This window comes from Phacochoerus africanus, chromosome 5 (assembly GCF_016906955.1).
Source record: "Phacochoerus africanus isolate WHEZ1 chromosome 5, ROS_Pafr_v1, whole genome shotgun sequence".
Taxonomy (NCBI): Eukaryota; Metazoa; Chordata; class Mammalia; order Artiodactyla; family Suidae; genus Phacochoerus; species Phacochoerus africanus.
In genome coordinates, this window is record NC_062548.1 from 118,106,504 (window position 1) to 118,130,328 (window position 23,825).

The 23,825-nt window shown below is 54.0% G+C and overlaps 1 protein-coding gene across 7 annotated transcripts in view; it reads left to right on the top strand.

Annotated features, from left to right (window-relative positions):
- Positions 1–10,414, top strand: part of DNMT3A (DNA methyltransferase 3 alpha) — a 106,688-nt gene extending 96,274 nt beyond the window's left edge. For 5 of the 7 annotated variants that reach the window (XM_047782509.1, XM_047782508.1, XM_047782507.1 and 2 more), the window contains 4 exons: positions 217–302; positions 2,331–2,400; positions 3,109–3,227; positions 3,855–10,264. In XM_047782509.1, the coding sequence (XP_047638465.1) occupies positions 217–302; positions 2,331–2,400; positions 3,109–3,227; positions 3,855–3,996 (417 nt within the window). In that variant the 3' untranslated portion in view covers positions 3,997–10,264. Of the gene's footprint in view, positions 1–216; positions 303–2,330; positions 2,401–3,108; positions 3,228–3,854 lie in introns of all 7 variants that reach the window. The other 2 variants (XR_007135195.1, XR_007135194.1) reach the window with 2 other exon arrangements.
- The last annotated feature ends 13,411 nt before the right edge of the window (positions 10,415–23,825 follow it).

Sequence of the window (23,825 nt, forward strand, 5' to 3'; positions counted from 1 at the left end):
TTGGACTGTGCTGGTCTAGAGTGTTCCAGTGCCAGCACATGGAACATAGCTGGGCTTAATTTCAGCTTTTCCTGGGGGCTTCAGGCTGTCCCAGTGTGTGGCCTCCAGAGAGAGAAGTAAGAGCCTTGAAGGCTTTAAGGCTCTAGACGAGCAGATGTCCTGACATCTTTGAAGCTTCCTCTCTGGCTCATCTCTAATCTCTCTCCTGTTTTATAGTCCAACCCTGTGATGATCGACGCCAAAGAAGTGTCCGCTGCGCACAGGGCCCGCTACTTCTGGGGAAACCTTCCTGGTATGAACAGGTTGGTGAGAGCTCCGTGCCCGGGGTGGCGGCGGCTTGGTGTCTGTTGGTGGGACGGCGGCAGGATGGCCAGCCTCCCCCGCTGACCGGCGTGCTGCTCTGCCGTGCCCCCTGTTTCCGCCTCCTCGGGGAAGAAGGGGAGTCAGGGTGTAGAAAATACTTGCCTGAGAAACCAAGAACCAGGGCTCCCGACTAGGACCTTTGGAAGCACGCTCTCCATAGGCGCCGCCGCCGCGCGCTGCTGCGTGAAAGGGTTGGCTTTCCCACGTTGGCGATGTCGCTAGAGGCAGCTGGTCCTTAGTCTCCTGAGGTACAACTGCAGAGGGCGTGTTTGGGGATGGAAAGGAGAGTGGCACCCGCAGCCGGGCCACCTCTGGCCCCGGGAGAGAGACTCGAGGCCGCAGGCACCAACCGTGCAGCCTAGAGGGTCCCGCGCCCACCCCCCCCCCGCCCCCTTACGGTGCACATTCGTTGCTGGCCTAGGGTCCCTTTTTGGAAGGATATCCTTTGTTTGGGTCACACTGAGATTTTGATGCCCAAGAAGGAGGAAAACGGCATTTCTTCACTAAGAATCATACTCTTCAGACGCCTGTGAGGAGAGAGGAATTCTGGTTGAGAGTTAGTCGTTCAGAAGCAGCGGGAGATCGACCCAATCTAGGTGTCTCTCACGGAGAGAAATATTTTCCAGAACGTTTTAAGTGTGATTTTAAACCTCCTCGGTGTGCCTGTGAGATGGGAATATCAGTGAATCTGGCCTCGAGGATCTAATCTCTGCCATCAGCGTGATGGTTTAGGAGCCTCCCAGTCTCTACCCATTTGCTAAGCTGCTGTTCTTTGCGAGGGCTTGTTGATGGGGAGGAGATGGGTCGGGGGGCAGCTGACCTGAAAACTGTCTCAGGGTCCACCTGACACTCCTAAGATGTCTGTGGATTAGAAAAATGGGCTGGCTTGTGGAGTCCAGTATTTTTATGGAGCCGCTAACCTAGTTCTTGGCCGTCTGGGGTGGTTCTTACCTGCTTCTTCCAACTCTAAAACTCCAGAAGGAGAGAGGTACTGCGGGGGACCAAGCAGACTGTGTGTGTGTGTGTGTGTGTGTGTGTGTGTGTGCGCGCGCACGTGCGCGCACGCCCTCACATGTGCACATGTGCAAACAGGAACCTGGAGGCACAATTTAACCATAGGTCCTGGATGGCTCCCCACAGATGGTGGACCACTGTGTGAGGTCTTGGTTAAATAATTGGAGACGTCAGAAAAGGCGTGCCCCGAAGGTGATGGTTCCTGATCTGGTCTGCCTTCTGAGAAGTGACAGGTTCAGTGTCACAAAGTTTTAGTCTTCTGAGGACTGTGTAGAATTTGTCTTAACTGTACGTTTAAGGCGGATAGTTGGATGAATTTCATCTGGCAGGTAACCATCGCCATAGTCAAAATACAGAGCGAGAGTTCCTGTTTGTGGCTCAGTGGTTAATGAACCCGACTAGCATCCATGAGGACGTGGGTTCAATCCCTGGCCTCACTCAGTGGGTTAAGGATCTGGCGTTGCCCTGAGCTGTGGTGGTGGTTGCAGACACAGCTCAGATCTGGCGTTGCTGTGGCTCTGGTGTAGGCCGGCAGCTACCGCTCCGACTGGACCCCTAGCCTGGGAACTTCTACATGCCATGAGGGCAGCCCTAAAAAGACAAAAAAGAAAAAAGAAGACAGAACGTTCTCTCATGCCAAAACTTGCTTTATGATGGATACACTTAAAACTCTTTTTATGGAGCAGGTATACAAGTAATTGGCCATTTCCCCTCCTGGGCAGGTGTTATCTGTTTACTTGTGGTTTGAGACCACTTTTGAATTTACCCTTAAGGACTAATGCTTGGTGTCTGAGTGGCTTCAGGGTACGTGCACGTGTTTTGGGGAGTTTGAAAGGGGTTACGGCGTGTCCCGTGTCGTGGTGACAGGGGTTCTCTTTTACTTCCTGGGTGGGTCCACGCCCTGGCTGCGTCCCTGCTGTTTCTCTTGTCACCCTCTCTCTCCTGCCTCCTAGGCCGTTGGCATCCACTGTGAATGATAAGCTGGAGCTGCAGGAGTGTCTGGAGCACGGCAGAATAGCCAAGGTTAGCCCCAGCGTCGAAGCCCTCTGCTGGGGGTAAGGAGAAGGGCAGAGGCAGGATGAGCTGGAGCAGCGCCAGGGCTGTGTCCCGCCTGCCCTCGAGGGCCCCCTCTAAGTTGCCAAGGGGTTGTGCATCCGGTTGGCCAGAGGGAGGGTCCGGGGGAAAGCCTGGAGGGCAGGGAGAGAGGTCTGGAACCCTCGCTGGCCTAAGGCCTTCCTTGTTGAGCGTTGCTCGCCGGTCCTGTGGGAGGTGGATGCCAAGAAGTCTTTGCCAGGGATCTGCTGGGGCTTTTGAATTGTTTGGCCAGGACCTATTGCACAGGCCTTCAGAGCAGAGATTCTCCTGTGATGTGGAAGCGCCACTCCTTTCCAGAGAACTCTCCCAGGACTGCTGGCACCCCAGAGGTGTCTTTGCGCCCCTGAATAATTTGGCCTCCTTCTGCCTGCAAGTCACTACCCCTGGGAACAAAGCCATTCTGCAAAGACTTAGACAGTGACTCCAGCTGCTGTCTCAAGTCCTTGGCCGGTGGGATCGAACTGAGGCTAGCCGAGTGACCTTGGGCCGGTGAGGTCTGTGGAGGCTCACCACGAGAGCCTGACCCCAGCCCCCGGCTGGACCGGGCCTCGTCGGCTTCCGACACAGCCGTCTGCGGCAGGTGCCGGGCAGCAGCGGACGGCGGCTCATTTCCTCTTTGCTCTCCTTCTCTTCTAGTTCAGCAAAGTGAGGACCATTACTACGAGGTCGAACTCCATAAAGCAGGGCAAAGACCAGCATTTCCCCGTCTTCATGAACGAGAAAGAGGACATCCTGTGGTGCACTGAGATGGAAAGGTACCCGGAGGTCCCCGGGGAGCCATGCGGTTTCGAAAGTGTCTCCCAACACAGCAGGTTCCTGGGTGGGGCCCTGCCTGTTGCAAGGCTGGGGGTTGTCTCGGGCCCAGGCCCTGCTGCCTCGGCTCCCTCCCTCCAGTCCTGCTGGCCCCCGGGGAGGCCTTGCAGCTGCCGGCGCTTCCTGGCTTCTCCCTGCTCGTTTTCGCAGGACCGTGTGGGACCAGGCCGGCCTCAGGGCCCCCTGGACTCGCAGGCCAGACTCCTCGGCCCCGGGTTAACTGCAGCCTGGCTGAACAAAGAGCCCATTGACCCAAACATCCAGAGCAAGCAGGCTGACGCCGGGCGCCAGTTTGGCTCCCTCGCAGGTTTCACTCCTCGCGGGGCCGCCGCCGCCGCCCGCCGGCTGCCTGTGACATGCAGACCTGGGAGCCCTGCTGCGGGTGCCCGGCTCGGGTGGGCCGTGGGCTCTGGGCGGAATTGGCAAGCGCGCCTTTCTGCTGTCTGGTGACTCGCCAGTCAGTGGTCGTGGTCACCTGCCTGTAACCCCCCAGGACGCCCGCGTCTCCAACCGCTTCTCCAGGACGCCGCAGGCGCGCTCACCCCGCCTGCCCTGCCCTCTCTCCGCAGGGTGTTCGGCTTCCCCGTCCACTATACCGACGTCTCCAACATGAGCCGCTTGGCGAGGCAGAGACTGCTGGGCCGGTCGTGGAGCGTGCCGGTCATCCGCCACCTCTTCGCTCCGCTGAAGGAATATTTTGCTTGTGTGTAAGGGACGTGAGGGCAAACCGAGGTAGTGACACAAAGTTGTTAAGCAAACAAACAAAAAACAAAAAACACAACAAAACACCAAGAACATGAAGATGGAGAGAAGTATCAGCACCCAGAAGAGAAAAAGGAATTTAAAACAAACAAAACGCAGGCGGAAATTCCGGAGGGCTTTGCCTTGGACAAAGGGTTGGACATCATCTCCTGATTTTTCAATGTTACTCTTCAGTCCTATTTAAAAACAAAACCAAGCTCCCTCCCCAGCCCACCCCCCCCCTTTTTTGGGTGAAACCTTTTGTTTTCTACTCTTTTCAGAGGGGTTTTCTGTTTGTTTGGGTTTTTGTTTCTTGCTGTGACTGAAACAAGAGGGTTTATTGCAGCAAAAAAAAAAAAAAAAAATTGGTAACAAAAAATAGTAACCATACCTTGCAGAAGAAAGATGGAAGAGAAAGAAAAAAGGAAATTCTATAGAAATTTATATATTGGATTTTGTTCTTTCGGTTTTTGTTTTTTTTTTTTTGGTTGTTTTTTTTGGTTGTTTTTTTTTTTTACTATATATCTTTTGTTGTTGTCTCTAGCCTGATCAGATAGGAGCACAAGCAGGAGACAGAAAACAGACACTCAGGCGGCAGAGTTCCCTCCCAGCCACTGAGCTGTCTTGCCAGCACCATTCCTGGTCATGCAAAACACAACCCAACTAGCAGCAGAGAGACGAGAACACCATACAAGACCCTTTTATACAGTATTCAGGTGCCTACCACACAGGAAACCTTGAAGAAAATCAGTTTCTAGAAGCCACTGTTACCTCTTGTTTACAGTTTATATATATATGATAGATATGAGATATATATATATAAAAGGTACTGTTAACTACTGTACAACCCGACTTCATAATGGTGCTTTACAACAGTGAGATGAGTAAAAACATCAGCTTCCACGTTGCCTTATGTGCAAAGGGTTTTCCCCACGGAGGATGGAGAAAGGGAGACAGCTGGGAGGTGAGCCGTTACCGAGGTGGGGTTTGGCCCCCCCGCCCCTTGGTGCTTCACCAAAGGCGAAGGAGGAGAATCTGGGAACAGCATTCTCCCGCTTCTCCCTGCCAAACGAAGGGGGTGAGATTCGGTGGTCGGGACCGTGGAAAGCTGCGAGTGGGATCCATCCAGGCTCACGCAATAACAACCTTTCGATTTTTTTTTTTTTTTTTAAAAAGGAGACTCCCTCGGCAAGATGGCAGGATGAGGGGTCTTCACTCCCAATTTCTCACATTAGCCGATTCGAGGGCTCCTTGCAGTGGGATCAGAAAAAAATCCAGAGTGCGGGCAGGTGACAGTTCAAACCCCACCTGGAGCAAATAAAAAAACATACAAAACGTACTGGTGCTTTCCTGTCTAAGTCGCTTTTTGTGTGTTCTTTTATGAGGCCCCCACCATCCACCCTCTGTGCACAAGGCGGCTTCCAGCCCCTGGAACGTGATGTTTTTGGTCATCTCCAAAGGCTGCAGTTTTATACTGGGAGGCTGATGACACCTTTTGTTATAATTATTCTTATGGTTCTGGTTATAATTATGTTTGTTTTCGGATTTTCTTTAAGAAAACAAAAACCCAACCCCTCCTCCCTTTAGGTTTCAAAACAAGGTGCGGGGAGCAGGGTGCTTCTACGCTAGTGGTGGCCCTGGTGCCCTGGCTCCCCACCCCTCGGGCCAGGTGGGCCACTGGGCGCAGCGACAGCTGGGCGGCCAGGGGGTCCCCGAGGCTGGCCTTCCGGGCGCGGCCCTCTTCTCTTCTGCTTCCCTCCTCTCTAGTTGTGTGTCAGGGCTGGAGGGAGGACGGGGCGTCTCTCCCCCCGTGTGTGATTGGAGTGCTGTGTCTTTCTTTTCTAGTACTTGGTCTGATGATAGCTGTGCTCTTACCTCGAGTCAGCAGCACCTGGAGCCCCAAGTGCGCGACACTTGGTCCCGCTTCCCACCGAGGCAGGCGGCCTGGCGTTGGCGGTAGGCAGGGACAGCAGGGGTGGCTCCAGGGTGAGGGCCCAATGGGCAGATGCCTGCCTGGATAGATGGGGTGTAGATATGTGGCATATAGAGATTTATATTTTATAAGGGGAGGGGGGAATGGCACCTCCTGGGACTGGCAGGGCTGGGAGGTGTGCTGTCAAGCACATGGGCCCACGTTCGCATCCCTTGAAAGATAGGGCCTACGGTGATAGGCGCTGTATAAATACATAGATAGGGTCACGTATAAGAAATATTATGTCGTGGGGAGCGGGGGAAGGAGGCTCAGTGCTGAGCCTCGGGCCCCACTGCAGACAAGCCCCACACCAATCAATCCATCCCAGACGCACACACAGGAACATGTTTCTATACTGATGTATAACGAATGTGCGCGTGTGCCCGTGCGTGTGTGTGGGCGCACACACACGCACAGACACACACGCAGCCAGGGAGCTCCCAGCGCGCTTCTCCCCTGGATTCAGGACTTGGCGGAGTCGGCCCTGCAGCTCTTTACCTCTGTTGCCCTGATTGCAGGTGGACTGTCAATCCCAGAAGTTGCTAGGTGCTGAAAGCAGGAAAAGGAGGAGGTTTTCTTTTAGCAGGTGCTCTCCTCTAGCAGGTAGCGTTTCTCTCTCTTTTGCCCCTGGTGATGTCAAAAGATTCTTCAGTTAGCAACCTGTGACACTGACCTGCAACCCTAGGCACCAGTCAAGTCAGCCCTCAGCTCCCCCTACCTATTCTACCGATTTCCAAAACGAAACTGACATCCAGGGCTGTCTTGGCCAGGGGGCTTCCATTCGGAAAAAAATGGGACCGCGAACCTCATCTTGTGAATAAAGCAAATCAGTAGTTGGTGACAAAACTTCAACCAAGCTTTGAATCCCTTGCTCATTGCTCAGGAGGAAGCTCATGGCTGGCGGCCCCAGCCTCCTCCTTTTAGGGGTGCTTAGTCTGGACTCCACGATACTCATTTCCTGCTCAGATTGGTTTTTCGGATCATCCCCAGTTGCTCCCTGCCAGCTCCGCACTGTGATGGCAGGTGGTGACGATGGGCTCCCGCAAGGGCCTGGAGCAGCTGGGGGGGGTCCCTGTGCCCCTCCCTCGTTGGAGTCTGTACCTAACTGTGGTGCTCACCCCGCCCCCTCCTTCTCCAGCCAGGCTCCATCTTCCTGGCCTGGAGCCCACCAGCACCACTCCAGGAGGGTGGGGGAGGAGGGCTGCCGCAGGCAGTCCAAGGTGCTCCCTCCCCCCGCCGGCCCGGCCAAGGTCTTCCCAGCCCCAGGGTCGGGATGGTCTCGTCCTCTGCACACAGACTTGCCAGCCCTTTGGGCTCTCCAGGGCCTCTTGTCTGCAGCTTGTGTGCAGGAGTTTGCCCTTCCCAGTGGTCCAAGCTCCACCCAAGGGGTCCATGTGGTAGCCGAGGATGTGGCTGAGCCTGTGGGGTCCGCGTGGGCCGGGCACTTTGCTCAGTGGGGGCCTGGTGGTTGTGTCTGACACCTGTTCCTCCCAGTGTAGCGACCCGACTAGGCCCGAGGGGGCTAGATGCGCCCTTGCAGGCGTGAGAGTTAATCACCAGCTTTCCTTCCAGCCACACCCGTGGGCTCGGCCCCACAGCAGAACTTGGTAGGGTACAGGGACCTTGGGACTGTGCCATCTTGGCCAAGCCCGGGCACTCTTCACAGTCTGCTTCCAACCCTGGGGGTGCTTCTGGGGACAGAAATCGGGCCACCTTTGGAAGGGGATTTGTGCCTGGACAGGCTGGGGTGAGGCTGTGTGGGGATGAAGACGGGGGATGGTTACCCTTGCTGTGCACCAGGCTGAGGGTAGAGGCGGGAGAGACCAAGGAGGCCTAGGGAAAGTTCTGGAGCCTGTTCCCTGGAGGGAGGGGCTTCTTTCTGAAGAACAGGCCCATTTAACAAATCCCTAGAACCTGAGGATGCTGTCCCCTACGTCCCGCAGGTGGAGTGTGGTGCCAAAGACACCTGCGGCTCTGGCCCCGGGGGAGGTAGCCGGGGTTCCGGCCAGGGTCACTGAGCCCTGGGTCACCTGCCCCAGGAGGAAGCTTGTCTCCAGCAGGTGGCTGCTGAGCCCCTTCCCTGGGGACTGACCAAAGGCTGGGGTGCAGCGGGTGAGGACTGGGGGGTCTTGCAGTCAGTGGGTGACAGCCCCGTGTACCACTGTCCGTTTTTCTTTCTAGACCCCAGACCCTTCCTGCTATCGAACCTTCTGCTAGGAAGCAAATTTCCCAAAAGAGCATGCAGGACCGCTTAGCTTTTGAGACGGGCCAGGAGTGGTTGGCTGGCGAAGATGCCTGTGTGGGTTTTTGGTGAGTCGCTAGGCTTTGGGGCAGGCAGACCCGGCAGGGAGGGAAGCTGGTGGCAGTGGGCTGCTGAGGGCCGGCTCCCCTGACTTTTCCCGGGGCGGCAAGGTGGGAAGAGCCCACCGGCTCCAGCACAGGCAGGGCTGTGACCGCAGCGAGGGAAGGACCACTTCAGTGGAGCCGTTCGGGGACTGGTCTCGGTCTTGGTCTCTGATGACATCAGTAGAGAGAAAGTGGATCTGGGAGGCGGTTCTGAATTCCTGTGGCTGTTCTGCTCGGTGCAGAGACGCCCTGGCACTGGTGTCTTTCAGAGGTGTCATTTTCAGGAGACTTGCAGGCTTCGAGCAGTGGGGCCTGCCTGGCACCGTGATCTGACGAGGGCTGGTCGTTTCTGTGGTCAGGGCAGCAGCAGAGCAGAGAGGCTGGTGAGAACTGGGTTTCTAGCCAGACCCCGTTTGGATCCCAGGAGGTGAGGACTCTGAATTTGTCATCGGGCATGGTCCAGGCTGGATGCTCCCAGCGCTTGTGGTTAGAGGTGACCCTGGAGTTGTCCTGCCCTCTTTCCTCCACCTTGGGAGGGATGGTGTAGAGCTGGAATGGCCCTCCTGGCCGTTCCCTGCCCAGGCAGGGATTAGCCACAAGTGTTCGGAGGATCCAAGAGGAAAGAGAATAGATTTCTGTCAAGGGTGGATGCCACTGTTCTAGCAGGAGCTCGCAAATCTTTACGTTTTGGTAAAGGAAGGCTGAGGTCTTTAGGAGGCGAGGGCGCCCTTGTACTTCAGAGTCCCGGCCGAGCGGGCCTTTGGTTGGTGACCTGCTGTTCACCACTGACCCTCGGCAGCAGAGTTCGGGGAGAGGGAGAAACAAGCAGGTCGCAGGCAGTAAGGACGAGGAGGGAGGGGGGGGCCCTTGGCCCTTTGCGACTGACTAAATTGCCCAAACGGAGGCCTGCAGTCTCCTGTGACTCCAGTAACTGGAACCCCCCCTCCCCCCAGGGGCGTGGGAGGGCGGCTCTCTCACCCTCCCATCCCCCCACCCCCCATTCCCCCCACCCCCACCTCCTCCATCCGGGGCGGGGGGGCCTCCAGCCCGGGGCCTGAGGACATGAGCAGGGATCAGAGAGCATCACCCGAGTCCCATTTCACTTCACAGACTGATTTGGTTGCACAGCCCTAGAATCCAACCAACCCCCCAAATGCTGAAATTCCTTAGAATACGCAGAGGGAGGAGGTGACTCAACAAGGTGCTAAAACATTTTATTAAAAATATATATTGTTAAATTAAGTCTGCTGTCTGGACAATGACTGTTTGTTTTGTTTTCTTGTAGTGGAGTTTAAAAGAGACTATTATTTTACTCTGATATATTATTATTAAAAAGGCATTTTAACTTTGTACTTGAAAACTAAATGAGCGATTTCATGTGTTTTAGCTGAGGCATTGAAGTAGCGGGTGCTTACCTATTTGTGGGAAATCATGTATTCATACTGAAGAATAAAATCCGTAGCTGATTTGGTAATAACTTTTACTGTTACAGACGATTTCGCTTTGACCCCCGGCGGGAGAGCACTTTTACTGCACATTCCACGCAGCTAAATGCAGGACTTACTCCCCGGACCCTTCCCCTCCCAGCCCTGTTTCCTTTCTCTTCAGTTCCTCTTCTGACTCTCTGTCGTTGTTGTTTTTTTCTTTTCTTTTTTTTTTCTTCCTTCCTGGTTCCAGCATCCTTTCACCACTGTATTTTTTTTTTTTTTTTTTTTAGGGTTGCTTCTCTATTTATTGACAATAATAATGTACATTTCACAGTCTGGTTCTGGGACGCTGGGGAGGGGCGCGAGTGAGAGGGCCCTGGTGGGTCCCCACTCCCGCCTCCCGGGGTTCCCGTTGTATCTCTGTGTAAGTGATGCTCGTGACATAGCTGTTTATGAAATAATTATAAAGAGGTCAGTGCGTACAGCAGATGTAGAAAGTCTGTCAGTTCCGCCTTCATCACATATTTTTTTTTTTTTTGTGCCCAAAATATAATAAAGCTCCTTTCTAATGTACTTGTGCTGGAGAACACTTGAATAAATGGACTGTTTTTGTGCAAAAAGAAAAACAGAAAAAGCACCGTAATAATGTCCTTTTGTCTTGCGTCTCCTTTCCCCTGACATGACTGTTCGCAGCCTTCTTCGGAGGGGCGAAGTGCCCCAACCGCGAGCCTCTAGCTTTGGGTCTAGACTCTGCGGTTCCTCCCTTTAAAACGTCACCTTCGCGAACATTCCATAGTGACTGTAAACTGGGTGGGGGAAAAAAAGGGTGGTTTGGTTGACTGGAGACTCAAAGATAAGTTATAGTGAGGCGGGTTTGCTAGAAAAGCACATTCTGACCAGGGCTGAGCCACAGAAGTGCCCAGCGTGGAGTGGAGAGAGGAGGGAGCCTCGTGCCAGTGGTAGACAGGCCAGGGGGCTTTGCTTATGGGCACCATCCCCCTCTCGGGGGGGGGGGGTCTCCAAAACACAAGGGCACCCAGAGGAGAGCAGGGGGCCGGTGGGCAGCCTGGGCTGTGCAGAGGACCCTGGAGACCCAGGTGTTTGGCCTGAAAAAGGGAGCCTTGGGAGATGTTTGCGGTCCCGGACAGGGCGAGCCCCGGGGCTGGAGTCATTCCGGGTGGCTGGGCCCATGGGGCGGGCGGAAGAGGGGCCAGGTGGCAGAAGTCAGCCTATTTCGGCTGGGCGTGAAGAAGCTCCTTTCCCGCGCCTGGCCCGCAGTGCCAGGGCCGCCCTGAGTGCAGTCAGCTCGGGCAGGGTCAGTTCAGAGGCACCCGACAGCCCCTGGGGCGCTGCCGGGGGTCCTGGAGCCCCCAGGTCTGCTTTCTTCTGGCTGCCCACTCCTCCCCTGGCACTGTCTTGCCAGTGGCCGGTGCCTTGTGGTCGGAAGAGCCTGTTCACACGCGACGACCCCTTTGCTCTCCCGATTCTTTGCCTGACTGTCCCGAGCTCCTTGTCCTCCCATCCAAGAGACTGACCGGAACACACAGCTCATCTCCCCTCCGAGACCCCCCCCGCATTCCACGCGGCTGTGTTCCCGGCTCCGCGGTGTCCCGCAGATCTGGCCAGTGGTTCCTTCGCTTCAGGGAGGGTTATTCGAGGTTTCTTTTCTACATTCGACTCCAGGGGGAGGTTTGGGACTGCACCACGTTGCTGGCAGCTTCGAAAGAAATTATAAGGGGAAATCTGAGAAAAAGAAGGAAATGACAGCACCCCCCCCCCCGCGCCCCGCCATGGGCACTTTTAATTTTCTTTACAAAGTTGTAAATGTATATTTAACTTTTATCCTACTCTTCTCCATATTTTCCAGTGTCGATGTAGACGTCTTTTTTAAAAAATGGCTGCATGGCGTTTTCTTGTTGGATGTTTGTTTCTATATATATGCATTTTATTTTAGCTATAAATAGAGCTGCAATAAATATCTTTATGTGTTGGCTTTTCCCCCCTACATTTTGTATTTTTTCCTTAAGATACATTCCCAGAAATGAGACTTCCTGGGGCGGAGGAGATGAACATTTTGGGTGGCTCCTGGCGTACTGGCCTGATTCCCTCCCAGAGGTCAGCAGACAGTGTGTCTTCAGCTCTGAGGCTCTTGGTCCTTAATGTGACCAGTGCAGAAACGTGTTCATTTCCGTGGGAAAGGAAAGACTCTAGACATTTTGGAGTTCCTGTCATGGTGCAGCGGAAACGAATCCAAATAGGAACCATGAGGTTGCGGCTTCCATCCCTGGCCTTGCTCAGTGGGTTAAGGATCCTGTGTCGCTGTGGCTGTGGTGTAGGCCGGCAGCTACAGCTCCGATTCAACCCCTAGCCTAGGAACCTCCATATACCACAGGCGTGGCTCTAAATAGCAAAAACAAAACAAAACAATTAAAAAAAAAAAAAAAAGACTAGACATTTTATGTGAGAGAGAAGCTAAAAATGTGAGATGAGAAGCCAGAGGTGGAAAGCACACTATGTGATGGCTCAATGTTGCAAATTCGCTCACCTGGAGAGCCCGCCTGGAGGAAGCCTGGCGGGGATGGAATTCAGACCCAATCTCTGAGACTCCAGGTCCAAGGTTAAGGAGAAAGGTGAGGGCGCCTTTGCTGCCCTCTGGCTCTGAAAGCCAAAGCTGAGCACCCCAGTATCCTCTGAGCTGGGGGTGGGAGGTCCCACAGCTTATGGGAGGGAGCTACTGGGCTTATTTTGCTGATAAAAAACCATCCTGTGAAGTTCTTTCCCAGACTTAAAGGTGTCATTGGAGGGGACAGGGTCACTGCCCAGGTGTGTCCTGCCCCGGGTGGAGAGATGTCACACTCCACCGGACCCAGGCTTGCTGGTCCAAGAGAACCTTCCTTGGGCGGATCTGGAGTGTAACAGAGGAAGGAGGGAAAGCCGGGGCTGGCTGGGTTGGGGAGCCAAAGCCATACAAGCAGGGCCAGAGGTGCAGGTGTGGGCAGCGGGTGTAATTCCCGGGATGTGGGGGTTAGGGGAGGGCTGTGGCAAGGGAAGAAAGTGTCTCTGGAAGATGGGGGCACAGAGACATCACGGCCGAGGGCTGGGGCTCCCCTTGCGCAGTCTCCTGACATCACCCCAAAGCTCCCTTTCTCTTTAACTCCAGCACGCTTTAGACAGTCGCGGCCCACTCACCTCAGTGGAAGCTTCTCCCCTCAGCTAGGATCCTATGTGGGGGTGCAGCTGGGTTGGGAAGAAGCGCCTGGGGGCTTGGGGCTAAAGGCCTCTGAGAGGTGGGCAACTGAAACAGCAATTTTCAGAGTTGGATTCGAATCTCAGAGAGCAACACTGCCAGCCCCTCACTTTCCATCCCAAAGTCCCAGGTGCCCTGAACTGTGTCAGAAGAATGACCGCCATTTAGAACCCAAGGATCTGGATCCTGTGTGGCCTGACAGGTCAGCTACCCTTCTTTTTTTTCTTTTTCTCTTTCTGGCCACCCCGAGGCATGTGGAGTTCCTGGGCCAGGTATCCGATCCAAGCCCCAGTCACGACTCAAGCTGCAGCTGGTGCAAGGCCGGGTCCTTAACCCACAGGGCCGGCCAGGCACCGAACCTGTCCCAGCACTTCCGAGATGCCCGCTGATCCCGTTGCGCCACAGCAGCAACTCCATCAGCCACCCACCTTGAGTTGGGACCTTCACATTAGAAACTGGATTTTGTCTTCTGGTCAAGCATGTGGGCTCTGGTGCTCCCACCCCCAGCCCTGCTATGTGAACAGCTCGGGCACTGGGGCAGCAAGGGGCCCTGCCTGTAAGAAATGCCATCACACAGCCCCCTGAGCCCAGGGCTTCAGCTGAAGCCTGTGAACTTGAGGAAGGAAGCTCAGAGCCTCGGGGAAGTTCTGGCCCTGGCGGAAGCACAGACTCCCCACTCTGCTGAAGGAAAGAACTACCAGCAGAGGGAAGGCTGGTCCAGCCTTTGCCTGGCTCCCACTCTCACGTAAGCCTTGTCCACCACCAAGGTCCTGCCTGGCTCTGGGTCAGGACTCCCTCCCCCAACCCACCCCTCTGGCCCATCTCTGCATCCCCCCCACACCGCCATCCCGCCACCCGGCTCTGAATCCCACTCTGTCTGGCCATGGCTCCCTCTGCCTCCCGTGTTTCCCACGGAGCACTTCCCTAGTGGCAACCCACCCATCTCACACACGCCAACTGCCCCAACTCCTATTCAGATGCCCTGCTTCTCTGTTCCCAGCCTTTGCCAGCTCTGCCTTCTCACTTCCTGTTCCCCGCCCCAGGGCAGGGCTTTCACCCTCCCATCCCCCCCAGCCCATGACCTCTCAGAACCTGGGCCCCCGGTGACTTCCTTCCTCCACGAAACCCCTTTCTCCCTGGGCTCCTGACATCACACCCCTGGGTTCCTTCCTCTTCCTGTTCCCCGCGCGAGGGAGGGTCCAGGGCTTCCACATTCGCCTTCACAGCCACCTTGACCCCGCCCAGAAGCCCACCTCCATGTATCCAAGTGACCGCTTAGCCCCACTTGGAGGTTAAACAGGCACCTCCGACCTGGCCTGTCAAAACCGAATTCCTGGTCTCCTCCCAGCTGGCTCCTAGCCTTCTCCGTCTTAGTAACTGGTGCTTAATCGGTGTCAGAACCCTGGGACTCTCCCTTGATTTCCCCTCTGTCACTTCCTACATCCGCTCACCAGCTTGTTCTAACAGCCCTCGCCTCTGAATGTATCCTCCATTCGCCCATCTTTCCCTATCTTACTTCTGCAGCTTTAGCCCAAATCCCCATCATTTGTCCCCTAGCTGGTCTCCGTCCCATGAGACCACGACAGATCTCTTTGCTTCTCTTCCTGTCCCTTCCAGCCCATTTAATACATAGAATAAGCTCATAAAAAAATCGAACCCTTTAAAACAAGCAAGCAAACAAACAACAGTTATGCGCTAGTGCAACAAGAACCCTGGCCTCCAAAGCCCCACCGGCTTCAGACAGCACTCCAGCCACACCGGCCTTCTTTCCTGTGAACATGCCAAGCTCCTTCCTGCCTCAGGGCCTTTGCACAAGCTGCACCCTCCACCTGGAAAGCTTGCTCGTCTCCCTCCTCTGCCTGTTTCCCCTCATGCAGGTCTCAGGGCAGAGAAATGCTCCCTGACCACTATTTCCAGAAGCCTCGTTTCTACTCCTTCCAATCTTACTCCTTATCTTAGTAGCTATCACCCTCTGACATTCTGACTTATTTTGTTCTGCCTATTTATCGGCTATCTTTCTCACTAAAATGAAAGCTCCACAGGAGCAGGGACTTTTCCTTCCTGCAGTCTCCCTAGGGCCCAGACCAGGTCAGGTACATAGTCTTTATGTAGTTATGACAATCATTGCTGTCACGAACATGTACTGAGTGCTCAGAATGTTCCCAACATCATTGTGTACTAACCCCTTCACAACCCTCTGCGTCAGCGCTGTTGTCCTATTTTACGGAAGGAATGTATACGCTGTCGTGGTGGCAGGGTGCACAGTGCGAACACCCAAGTTTCAAAACCCGTCTTCACACTTCAAGGTGGTAGGGTGCAGCCCCAGTTACCTGCCCCCACTTTGCCTCACATGTCTTGGGGTGGTCCCTTCGGGTCTCTGTGCCAGCTCCCCGATCCCTCCGAGGGCCCCGCACCCTTCCCCACTGAGCGCTGGCTCCTTCTTCACCAGGGGGCTGTCTCTTCAGAGATGGGGCAGGGGTGCGTACAGGAGTTGGAAGCCCAGGCCTAGCGGAACCTCAATGAGAGATTTCCTAGCTCGCAGCTCCTCCGGGGTGCAGATGCTCCCACCGGTACCACCTCCCCAGGAGAGGCTACCCTGGCTCAGATTTCCTAATTCGCTGTTCCTGTCCTTTGTTTGTTTCTACGGTGGTTCTTATCACAGTGGGTGATGGTTTTGTTTACCCATTTGCTGTGTCTCCCTCACTAAAACGGAAATCCAGGAGGGTAGAAACAGACTGTCTCGTCCTCTACTGCATCCCGAAGTGCATTACACGTTTGTAGAATGAATGCGCAACCGCACCCAGCCCCGCACCTGTAGGGATCTCACAGTCTCAGAAGACTCCTGCTGGGCTGAACAGAGGTCCAGGAGTAGTTTCCAGCGTCTGAGGCCTCTGTTAGTTCCAACTCAGCAACCGAAATGCCTAGGTTAGGTCCACCAGGTACAAAGGGGAAGGGAATCAATGTTCGTTGTTGAGTTTCCTCTGTGTACAAGGAATGCTGCCCTGCAGCTGCCAAGAGTGACCAAGCGTCCTATGGGTCCAGCCTTGTGCCAAGTCCTTTACAGGCATTATCTCATTTACTTTCCATGCAAAGACTTGGTACCTGGCATCACACCCCTGGGTCCCACTTTACAGATGGGAAAATTGAGGCTTATGAAGATTATGTCACTTCCCAGGTAGAAGATGGACAGAGGTGCTGTCTGACATCCCAGCCCGCATTCTGTTTCTCCCTCCCAGGCTTCCTCAGAGACAGCATCTGCCCAATGGGAGGGTCCTCTGTGCCCTCAGGGAAACCTCTGCCTCTACCTTCAGGGAGTGGGCTATAGGCTTTTTAAAAAATTAATGTAACATGACCCCTTTCCTCCTTCAGCCTAAAATTATACTAATTATGCCAAAATTTAAAAATAACCAAAAAAGGGAAAAAGCAAAAAAATCATTCACGATTCCACCTCCCAGAGATAATTGCTCTTGGAATTTCTCCATTTTTTTTTTTGTATCCAATACATACACACTTTACTTGTTTAAAATTGTATTATTCATTAGTATACTGTTTCATAGTAATTACTAACATTTTTTGAGAACTCACCGTGTGCCAGATACTATCTTTCTGTTAACGTGTTATTGTGAACATTTTCCCACATCATTAAATATTCTTTGAAAACATCATTTTAAAGGGCTGCATACTATTCCACTCCATAGATGTACCATAATTTATTTAAGCCAGCCTCTGTTTGGGGACATTTAGATTTTTTTTTCTTTTATTTGGAGGGTGCTATTATCAAACTTTGTTGGAGTGAGCATTCCATTGTGTTCCTTCTCTAATGAGCATACCTTTACATATATTTTTGTCAAACAAGAAAAACATGGCATAATTTGGAGAAAATCCGCAAAGTTGGTGGGAGGGGTGCGGGCGCTCAGGTAGCTGCAGCTTGGCTGGGTGGGAGGTCCTCGGGGTCGCACGACCAATGAGGACAAGCCAGCAGCTTTTCCTCCAGCAGGTTCCAGCTGCTAACAGCGTCTGAGAACCGCAGTGAAGGGTGAGCCTCTGCCCTGCACGCATGCACGCACCGCCCTCCTTCTCGGGGCGCCGGGGCAACGGCGTCCTTTCCTCGCTGGGGTTTCCTTGAGCTCTGGGAGGTCCCTCCCTACCTGGGCGGGGCCTGCGTGGGGGCGGGGCGGAGTAGGGGGCGGAGCTGGCTTCCTCTCCTGCTTTGAGGACCCGGATCCCGAATGACAGTGAGGTCCTCCTGCCTGCAAGGGGCACACAGTCTAGTGGGATCGTGTTCAACCTGGTGCCCACATCTGGCCATTTTCTAGCATAAATGTTTAAAGTGTGATTTCAGGGGAAAGGGCTCGGCACCTGCATGGGTAAACGGCCCCAGAAAGGATCTTCCGCGTGCATCTGGGGCGAGTGAGGGTGCGGAGGGCGGGCCCTCCGAGTTTGAGCGACAAGCGGAGCAAGAGCTGGCGAACAAGAGGCGTTAGGGGCTTACCTTCCCCTGGGGGATCGTGGGGGTGTCTCCACGCAGTTCTTCGAGGAAACACTCTTGGACGAGACGACGGCGCATGCGGTGGTGGGGACGGGAACTGTGGGTGGCAGCCGGCGGCAGGAGTGTAGGGGTGAGGGGCCTGGAGAGTCTGGGTTGCATTCCTGGCCCTAGGAAGGTTCTCCGACGCTCTGACGCTCTGAGCCTGAGTCCTCGCTTAAGAAAAAGGGGGCAATAATGAGGTTATTGTGAGACTTACAGGTGATACTATTATGTAAATAATCAGCACAGAGCCAGGCTCCTCTCCGGGAGGACAGTAAATGCTGTATTTCCAATCGTGTGTGTGTGTGTGTGTGTGTGTGTGTGTGTGTGTGTGTGTGTGTGTTAGGGTCCAGGAATGCACACGGGACAAGTGGGAAGTGCACGAGCTCGCCCTGGCCAGCAGCCTCCACCCAGGGGAGACTGATGCTGTGAATCCTTAGTTCGAGATGCACGTCCACCCAACGTTAATCAGCAACACCTGGGTTTCTAGGTTAACGGAGGCAGAGGAGGGGGGCCTCAGTCCTGGATGTGCAGCCCCAGAGGACTCAGCTGTGGTGGGATTGCTCCCTGGAAGTGGAGAGGACTTGTGTGTGTGTTGGGGGTGGGTGGGGGTGCTGCCCTCTCCCCAGCTTGAGGTGGAGCAGAATTTCCACCATGCCAGGGAGCAGAGCAGGAGGTGGGTCCTGCTGGCAGGTGCTCACCCTTTGTGAGTGTGGAGGAAGCGTCACTAGCGTCCCAGGAGAAGCAGGCCTCAGGGTAGCTTTCACCCTCCCCTTCCTGAAGCAAACTGGTGACTAAAGGGAGGGGGCTGTTGTCCTAGCCGGGCTGCTTGGTCTCATTCCCCGTAGCTCTGAGGAGCCAGGGACCCCTGAGCCTGGAGAGAGTGCCGTATGCTCCCCATAGCTGGCTGAGTGTGGCGTATGGAAAGAGGGCTGGACTCGGGGTCCAAGACCATCTCTTGTCGGTTCTGACCCTCCACTTAGTGGGCAGGTTACTTGATGGTCTGAGCTGCAGTTTATTCATCCAAAAAATGGGTTAATGCTCTGCTTTAACCGGGTCCTCAGAGAGTGGCTGTGGGGAGCCCTCGGGGGTGATGCTTATTGAAACCGCAGTCAGCCTGCCCTGTGGAAGGACTGGCTTCCACTAGAGTGCAAGTTCAGAGACCCAGGATCTCTCTGTCTCTCTGTCTCTCTCCCTCACTCACTCTTTCCCGCAGTACAGGTTTGTATCCAATTCCCCAAATCACACTTGTCCACTGAATGAAAAACATTAGAAAAAAACCTTAGCCATTAAAGGCACAAAGGAGAAAATAAAAATATCATGTGTCAGGGAGTTTCCTTCATGGCTCAGTGGTTAACGAACCCGACTAGAATCCATGGGGACGCGAGTTCGACCCCTGGCTCTTGCTCAGTGAGTTAAGGATCCAACGCTGCTGCGAGCTGTGGTGTAGGCCAGCTGCTGTAGCTCCTATTCGACCCCTAGCCTGGGAACTTCCATGTGCTGCAGGCGTGGCCCTAAAAAGAAAAAAAAAAATCTTGTGGCATTTTACATGGGTGTATATTTTTGTCAAATTCATTTAACTGTACCCTTAAATACAGTGCAGTTTACTGTATGTAAATTACACATCAATAAAGTTTTTTAAAAAAACTCCCATCATTCTTGACATTTTAGTATATTTACTTCTACAGTTTTATTTATATAGTATATATTCTATTATATATACTATGTAAATCTGTGTATATGTATAAATATGTGTACACAAACTCTAAACTCTCAAGCTCTAAATGTATGTATATATGTGTGTGTATATATATGTTTTTTTTAATAAAAATGGGCCATGCTGTGTTTACCCTTCATGCATAGAGGCTTTCTGCAGATGTGGCCTGCAGGTGGCGCTCTCCACCTGCAGGAGGTCTGACCTCACTGTGGTTCACTGGGCCCTTGGGCTGCATGAACCGGCCACTCAGGGTGGGGGGCCAGCCTGCCCAGTAAGAGCAGCACACCCTGGACTCAGCCAGCCCTCTCTTGTCCACATTTCTGGAAGGGCCTCTCAGAGCCTGGGGGCAGAAGAGGTACTGGGCCTGTGGAGGAGCCTGGGGAGGGAGGCAACACTAACCTAGGGACTTTGAAGTGACACTGTCCAGAACCTGGGCGTGGCCTGGGCAGGGAGGCAAGTCCACCTGAGGGGGCCAAGGATGGCGACGGTGTGGGTTAGGTCACCAAAGGTGTCAGAAGGAACACAGGGTCCTTCTCCGGCCGAGGATGGAGGGGCCTTGGCAGAGCTTGGAACAGGTGTGAAGGGTTGGGAAGGAAAACGCATGGATTGGTGTGGGGTTTGTGAGGGAGGCAGGGTCGCAAGAATTGCCATCCGGTTTCTGTATGACGGGAGCCCACGCTGGGAAGGTCTGAGAGGTGTCCTGGGTCTCAGGTCTGGCTGTGCAGAACATAGCATTTCGCCCAAAGGGCAGAGAGTGAACAGACCAAACAGTGGGGCGGGGGGTGGGGGTGGCTACTGGGGTCGCTTTACTTCCAACAGGAAGATGGGGGCCGGCTGCCACCCCGAGGGAAACTTTCTGATTGGCCCGTCCTCCAGCCCTTGCACCCGATGTGAGGAATCGGGCTGTCTCTGTCGTGGTGACATATTACAGAGCCATGTGCTTAGCAAAAAGGAAACAGACATCTCTGGGTTAGGAAGGATGCTGGGTTGATTATTCTGAGCCTTGAACAGACCGCGGGCCCTGGCCCCAAGGCTTCGTGCCTCTGCTCTCTCGCCCTCTTTCTCCCTCTTTCGCCTTCTCTCTCCTTATCGCTGGAGCTCTCTCAACTTCTGTCTTTTGTTTTAGTTTGCTTTCCTTCTGTACACAGGCTGGTTCCAGATGAGGGGAAAGATGGCCACTGGCAGCCCCAGGGAAATTCTCCCCGCAGCCTTATATCTGCTCGGGGGAGATTTCTGATTGGTCCCGCTTAATCCTGTACCGGGTGACAGTCACTGTATCCAAGGAGGCTGGGGAGCCTGATTGGCCAGCCCAGGGTGATATGGCTGAAGGGGGGTGTGTGGGAGGGTAGCCTCTGCTTCCAGCAGGACAAGGAGTTGAAAGGGGCTGGTCACCCCAACAATCACAACCAGATGCCATCACACATGGTTTCCAGGAAGAAGAAGGCAGAGGGCCTACAACACAGAACACACGGGCTATTCAGGGAGACAGGAACACAACAGAGATCAATACAAAACATCCACGGCTGGCTGTCCTCACACCACTGCAGACTGCTCGGCTTGTGGAACAATTAACATAGAGATGTTGGGACCTTATCCTGCACCTGACTGACTCCCATTTCCAAGGCCACAGCAGCTTGAGGAATCCAGGCTAGACATATGGATCTTGATGGTAAGAATGCAGTGTGGCAGAGCAGGAAAAGCAGACAGGAGTTTCCCTCATGGCTCAGTGGAAATGAATCTGACTAGTATCCATAAGGACGCAGGTTCGATCCCTGGCCTCGTTCAGTAGCTTAAGGATCCAGGGTTGCCGTGAGCTGTGGTGTGGGTCACAGATGTGGCTTGGATCTGGCATTGCTGTGGCTGTGGTGTAGGCCAGCAGCTGCAGCTCTGATTCAACCCTTCGCCTGGGAACCTCCAGATGTTGCGGATGTGGCCCTAAAAAGAAAAAGAAAAAAGAAAAAGCAGACAGACGCAGTTTGAACCCTAGCTCTCTGCTGGCTGTGTGATAATCAACTCCACCTCTTCAAAGGCTCCGTGTTCTCACCTGTAACATGGGAACACTTGCTAGCCTCCTTCCCAGGGTTGCTGTGAGCATTAAGACTTGCAGGTCTTGTGTTCAACAGAGCACATGTATGCACACTCAGTCAACAAGATCTAACACTACGACATCAGACTTTGACCCATGCTGCCACCAGTGAAATTGCTGGAATCCCAGCTCTCTCCTTCTTTTCTGGGGGGTCCTTGCTTCCCAGAAGTCCTTGGGCAGAAGTCAGGCATCCCAGGACTGTCCGTTGTGGCTCAGTGGTAATGAACTGTCGACTAAAAGCTACAACCTGAAAGTTGAGAGTTAATTTTTATTTGAAATGAAATTAGGACTTAAGCCCAGGAGACAGCATCTCAGGTAGCCCTGAGACACTGCTCCAAGGAGGTGAGGGGGGAAGCTAGGACGTAGGAGTTTTTGCAACAGTGGGAAGGTAGTAGGATTGATGGATAACCAGATTTACAGAAACCCCGTTTCTACAGGAAGACGTAAGGTCTGGGCTGCCCAGAATCGCTCCTTTGATTTTGCACCTCAGCTGTGGGCCAGGCATCTTTCCATCCCGAGTTCCCTCAGGGCTCACTGGTCATCCTTGGGAGTGGCTGGTCTTTTGTTTTGCCCACTAACTACAGCCCAGGAAGCTGTAGCTCTGAAACACCGCCCCCCAGAGGAGAGGGGACACATCAAGACCTAAGTCATAAGGGTGAAGGGGAGGTGCCTGCAGCCACTTGCACAGTTTACAGAGGTTTGCGGCTGCGCTCGTGAAGGTTGCTGCTGGTGCCAGACATGAGTCATCATGGACCGATTTTAGTGTTTTTCTACATATGAAGACATGCAAGAATTGGGCTCATAAAATCTTCTCCTAAAAATAACTCTCTGAAGACCTGTTCTTCCAGCTTTCCCAGAGCAAGGGCCTCACTCCTGGTCTCCGCCCTGAGCTCCACTCAGGGGGGCGCTGAGGTCGGCAGCTGCAGTAGCTCATGTTTTACTCCACAGAGAGGCTGATGGCAAGGGCCAAACTTCAGTTCACAGAACCCAACTAGTATCCATGAAGATGTGGGTTCGATCCCTGGTCTGGCTCAGTGGGTTTAGGATCTGGCATGGCTGTGGCTGTGTCATAGGCTGACAGCACAGCTCTGATTCAGCCCCTAGCCTGGGAACTTCCATATGCTGCTGCAAGTTTGGCCCTAAAAAGACACACACACACACACACACACAGAAGGTAGGCATCCCAGCCTAGGGGCAGGTAGGACCTCCTTCGATGGGGGACCTGCTTTGGGCTCCTCCATCCCGCCTTCCCTGCGAGCCTGCCCCAGGGCAGCTGGTTTGGCTGCAAGGCCCAGAAACCCCCCTAAGCTATTTATATCAAGGGAGGTTTGGGATCAGCAGGCCAGCGGTTTAAGATGACCAGCTCCAGGGGGAGTTCCCGCCATGGCTCAGTGGTTAACGAATCCGACCAGGAACCATGAGGTTGCGGGTTCGATCCCTGGCCTTGCTCAGTGGGTTAAGGATCCGGCGTTGCCGTGAGCTGTGGTATAGGTTGCAGATGAGGCTCAGATCCCACATTGCTGTGGCTCTGGTGTTGGCCGGCAGCAACAGCTCCGATTCGACCCCTAGCCTGGGAACCCCCATATGCTGCGGGAGCAGCCCTAGAAAAGGCAAAAAGACAAAAAAATAAAATATTAAAAAAAAAAGACGCCCAGTTCCAGGAGCTGGAGCCCAGCTCCAGGAGCCTGAGCGGTGTCACAGTGAGAAGGGACACCCAGGCGGCCGCGCTCTCCAGCACTCCTCCTCTGGGGCCACGTGCATGCTGGCTGCGGCCCTTCTTGCTTGTCTGTCCCCTTCCCTGGCCCCTAAAGGGGGCTCACGTCCCAGCCTTCCTAACCTTCTGCCCAGTCACCAGCCCCACTGGCTCAGTCTCTCACGCAAATCAGGTTCCAGGGACAGAATCTGATGGCCCAGTTTGGATGGGGTCACCACTAGCCCAGCGAGAGGGATAGAGAACTGCTCAGGTGGTGCTGCAGCCTCTTTTTAAAAGTTTTTATTTTTAGCAAGGGGCGTGGTGGGCTCTCAGAGGTGCTGGCAGTAGGGAGGCCGGTCCCTGGGGGAAAGGCCAGGCAGGGCTCGGCCCAGGCTCCTTGGCTGCCTGCTCGTGTCTGTGCCAAGTCCCGAGGCTGCCTCCTGTTCGAGCTTGACCAGTGCTATCTGGAGAGGAAGTATTTGGGGACGTATACACACAAAATGAAATTCAAAGTTCAGCCTTGTAGCAGTTTTCTGGGGCTGCCATAGGAAAAGACCACCAACTCGGTGGCTTAAAACCACAGAATCTTACTTTCTCGCAGCTCAGGAGGCTTAGACCTTCAAAATCAAGGTGATGGTGGCGCCGCACTCCCTCTGAAGCCTTTAAAGAGGGTCCTTCCTGGCCTCTTCCATTCTGGTGGCCCTGGGTGCTCCTTGGCTGTGACAGTTTCTGCCACCATCTTCACATGGTCATCTTCTTTTTCTTCTTTTGTCTTGTTAGGGC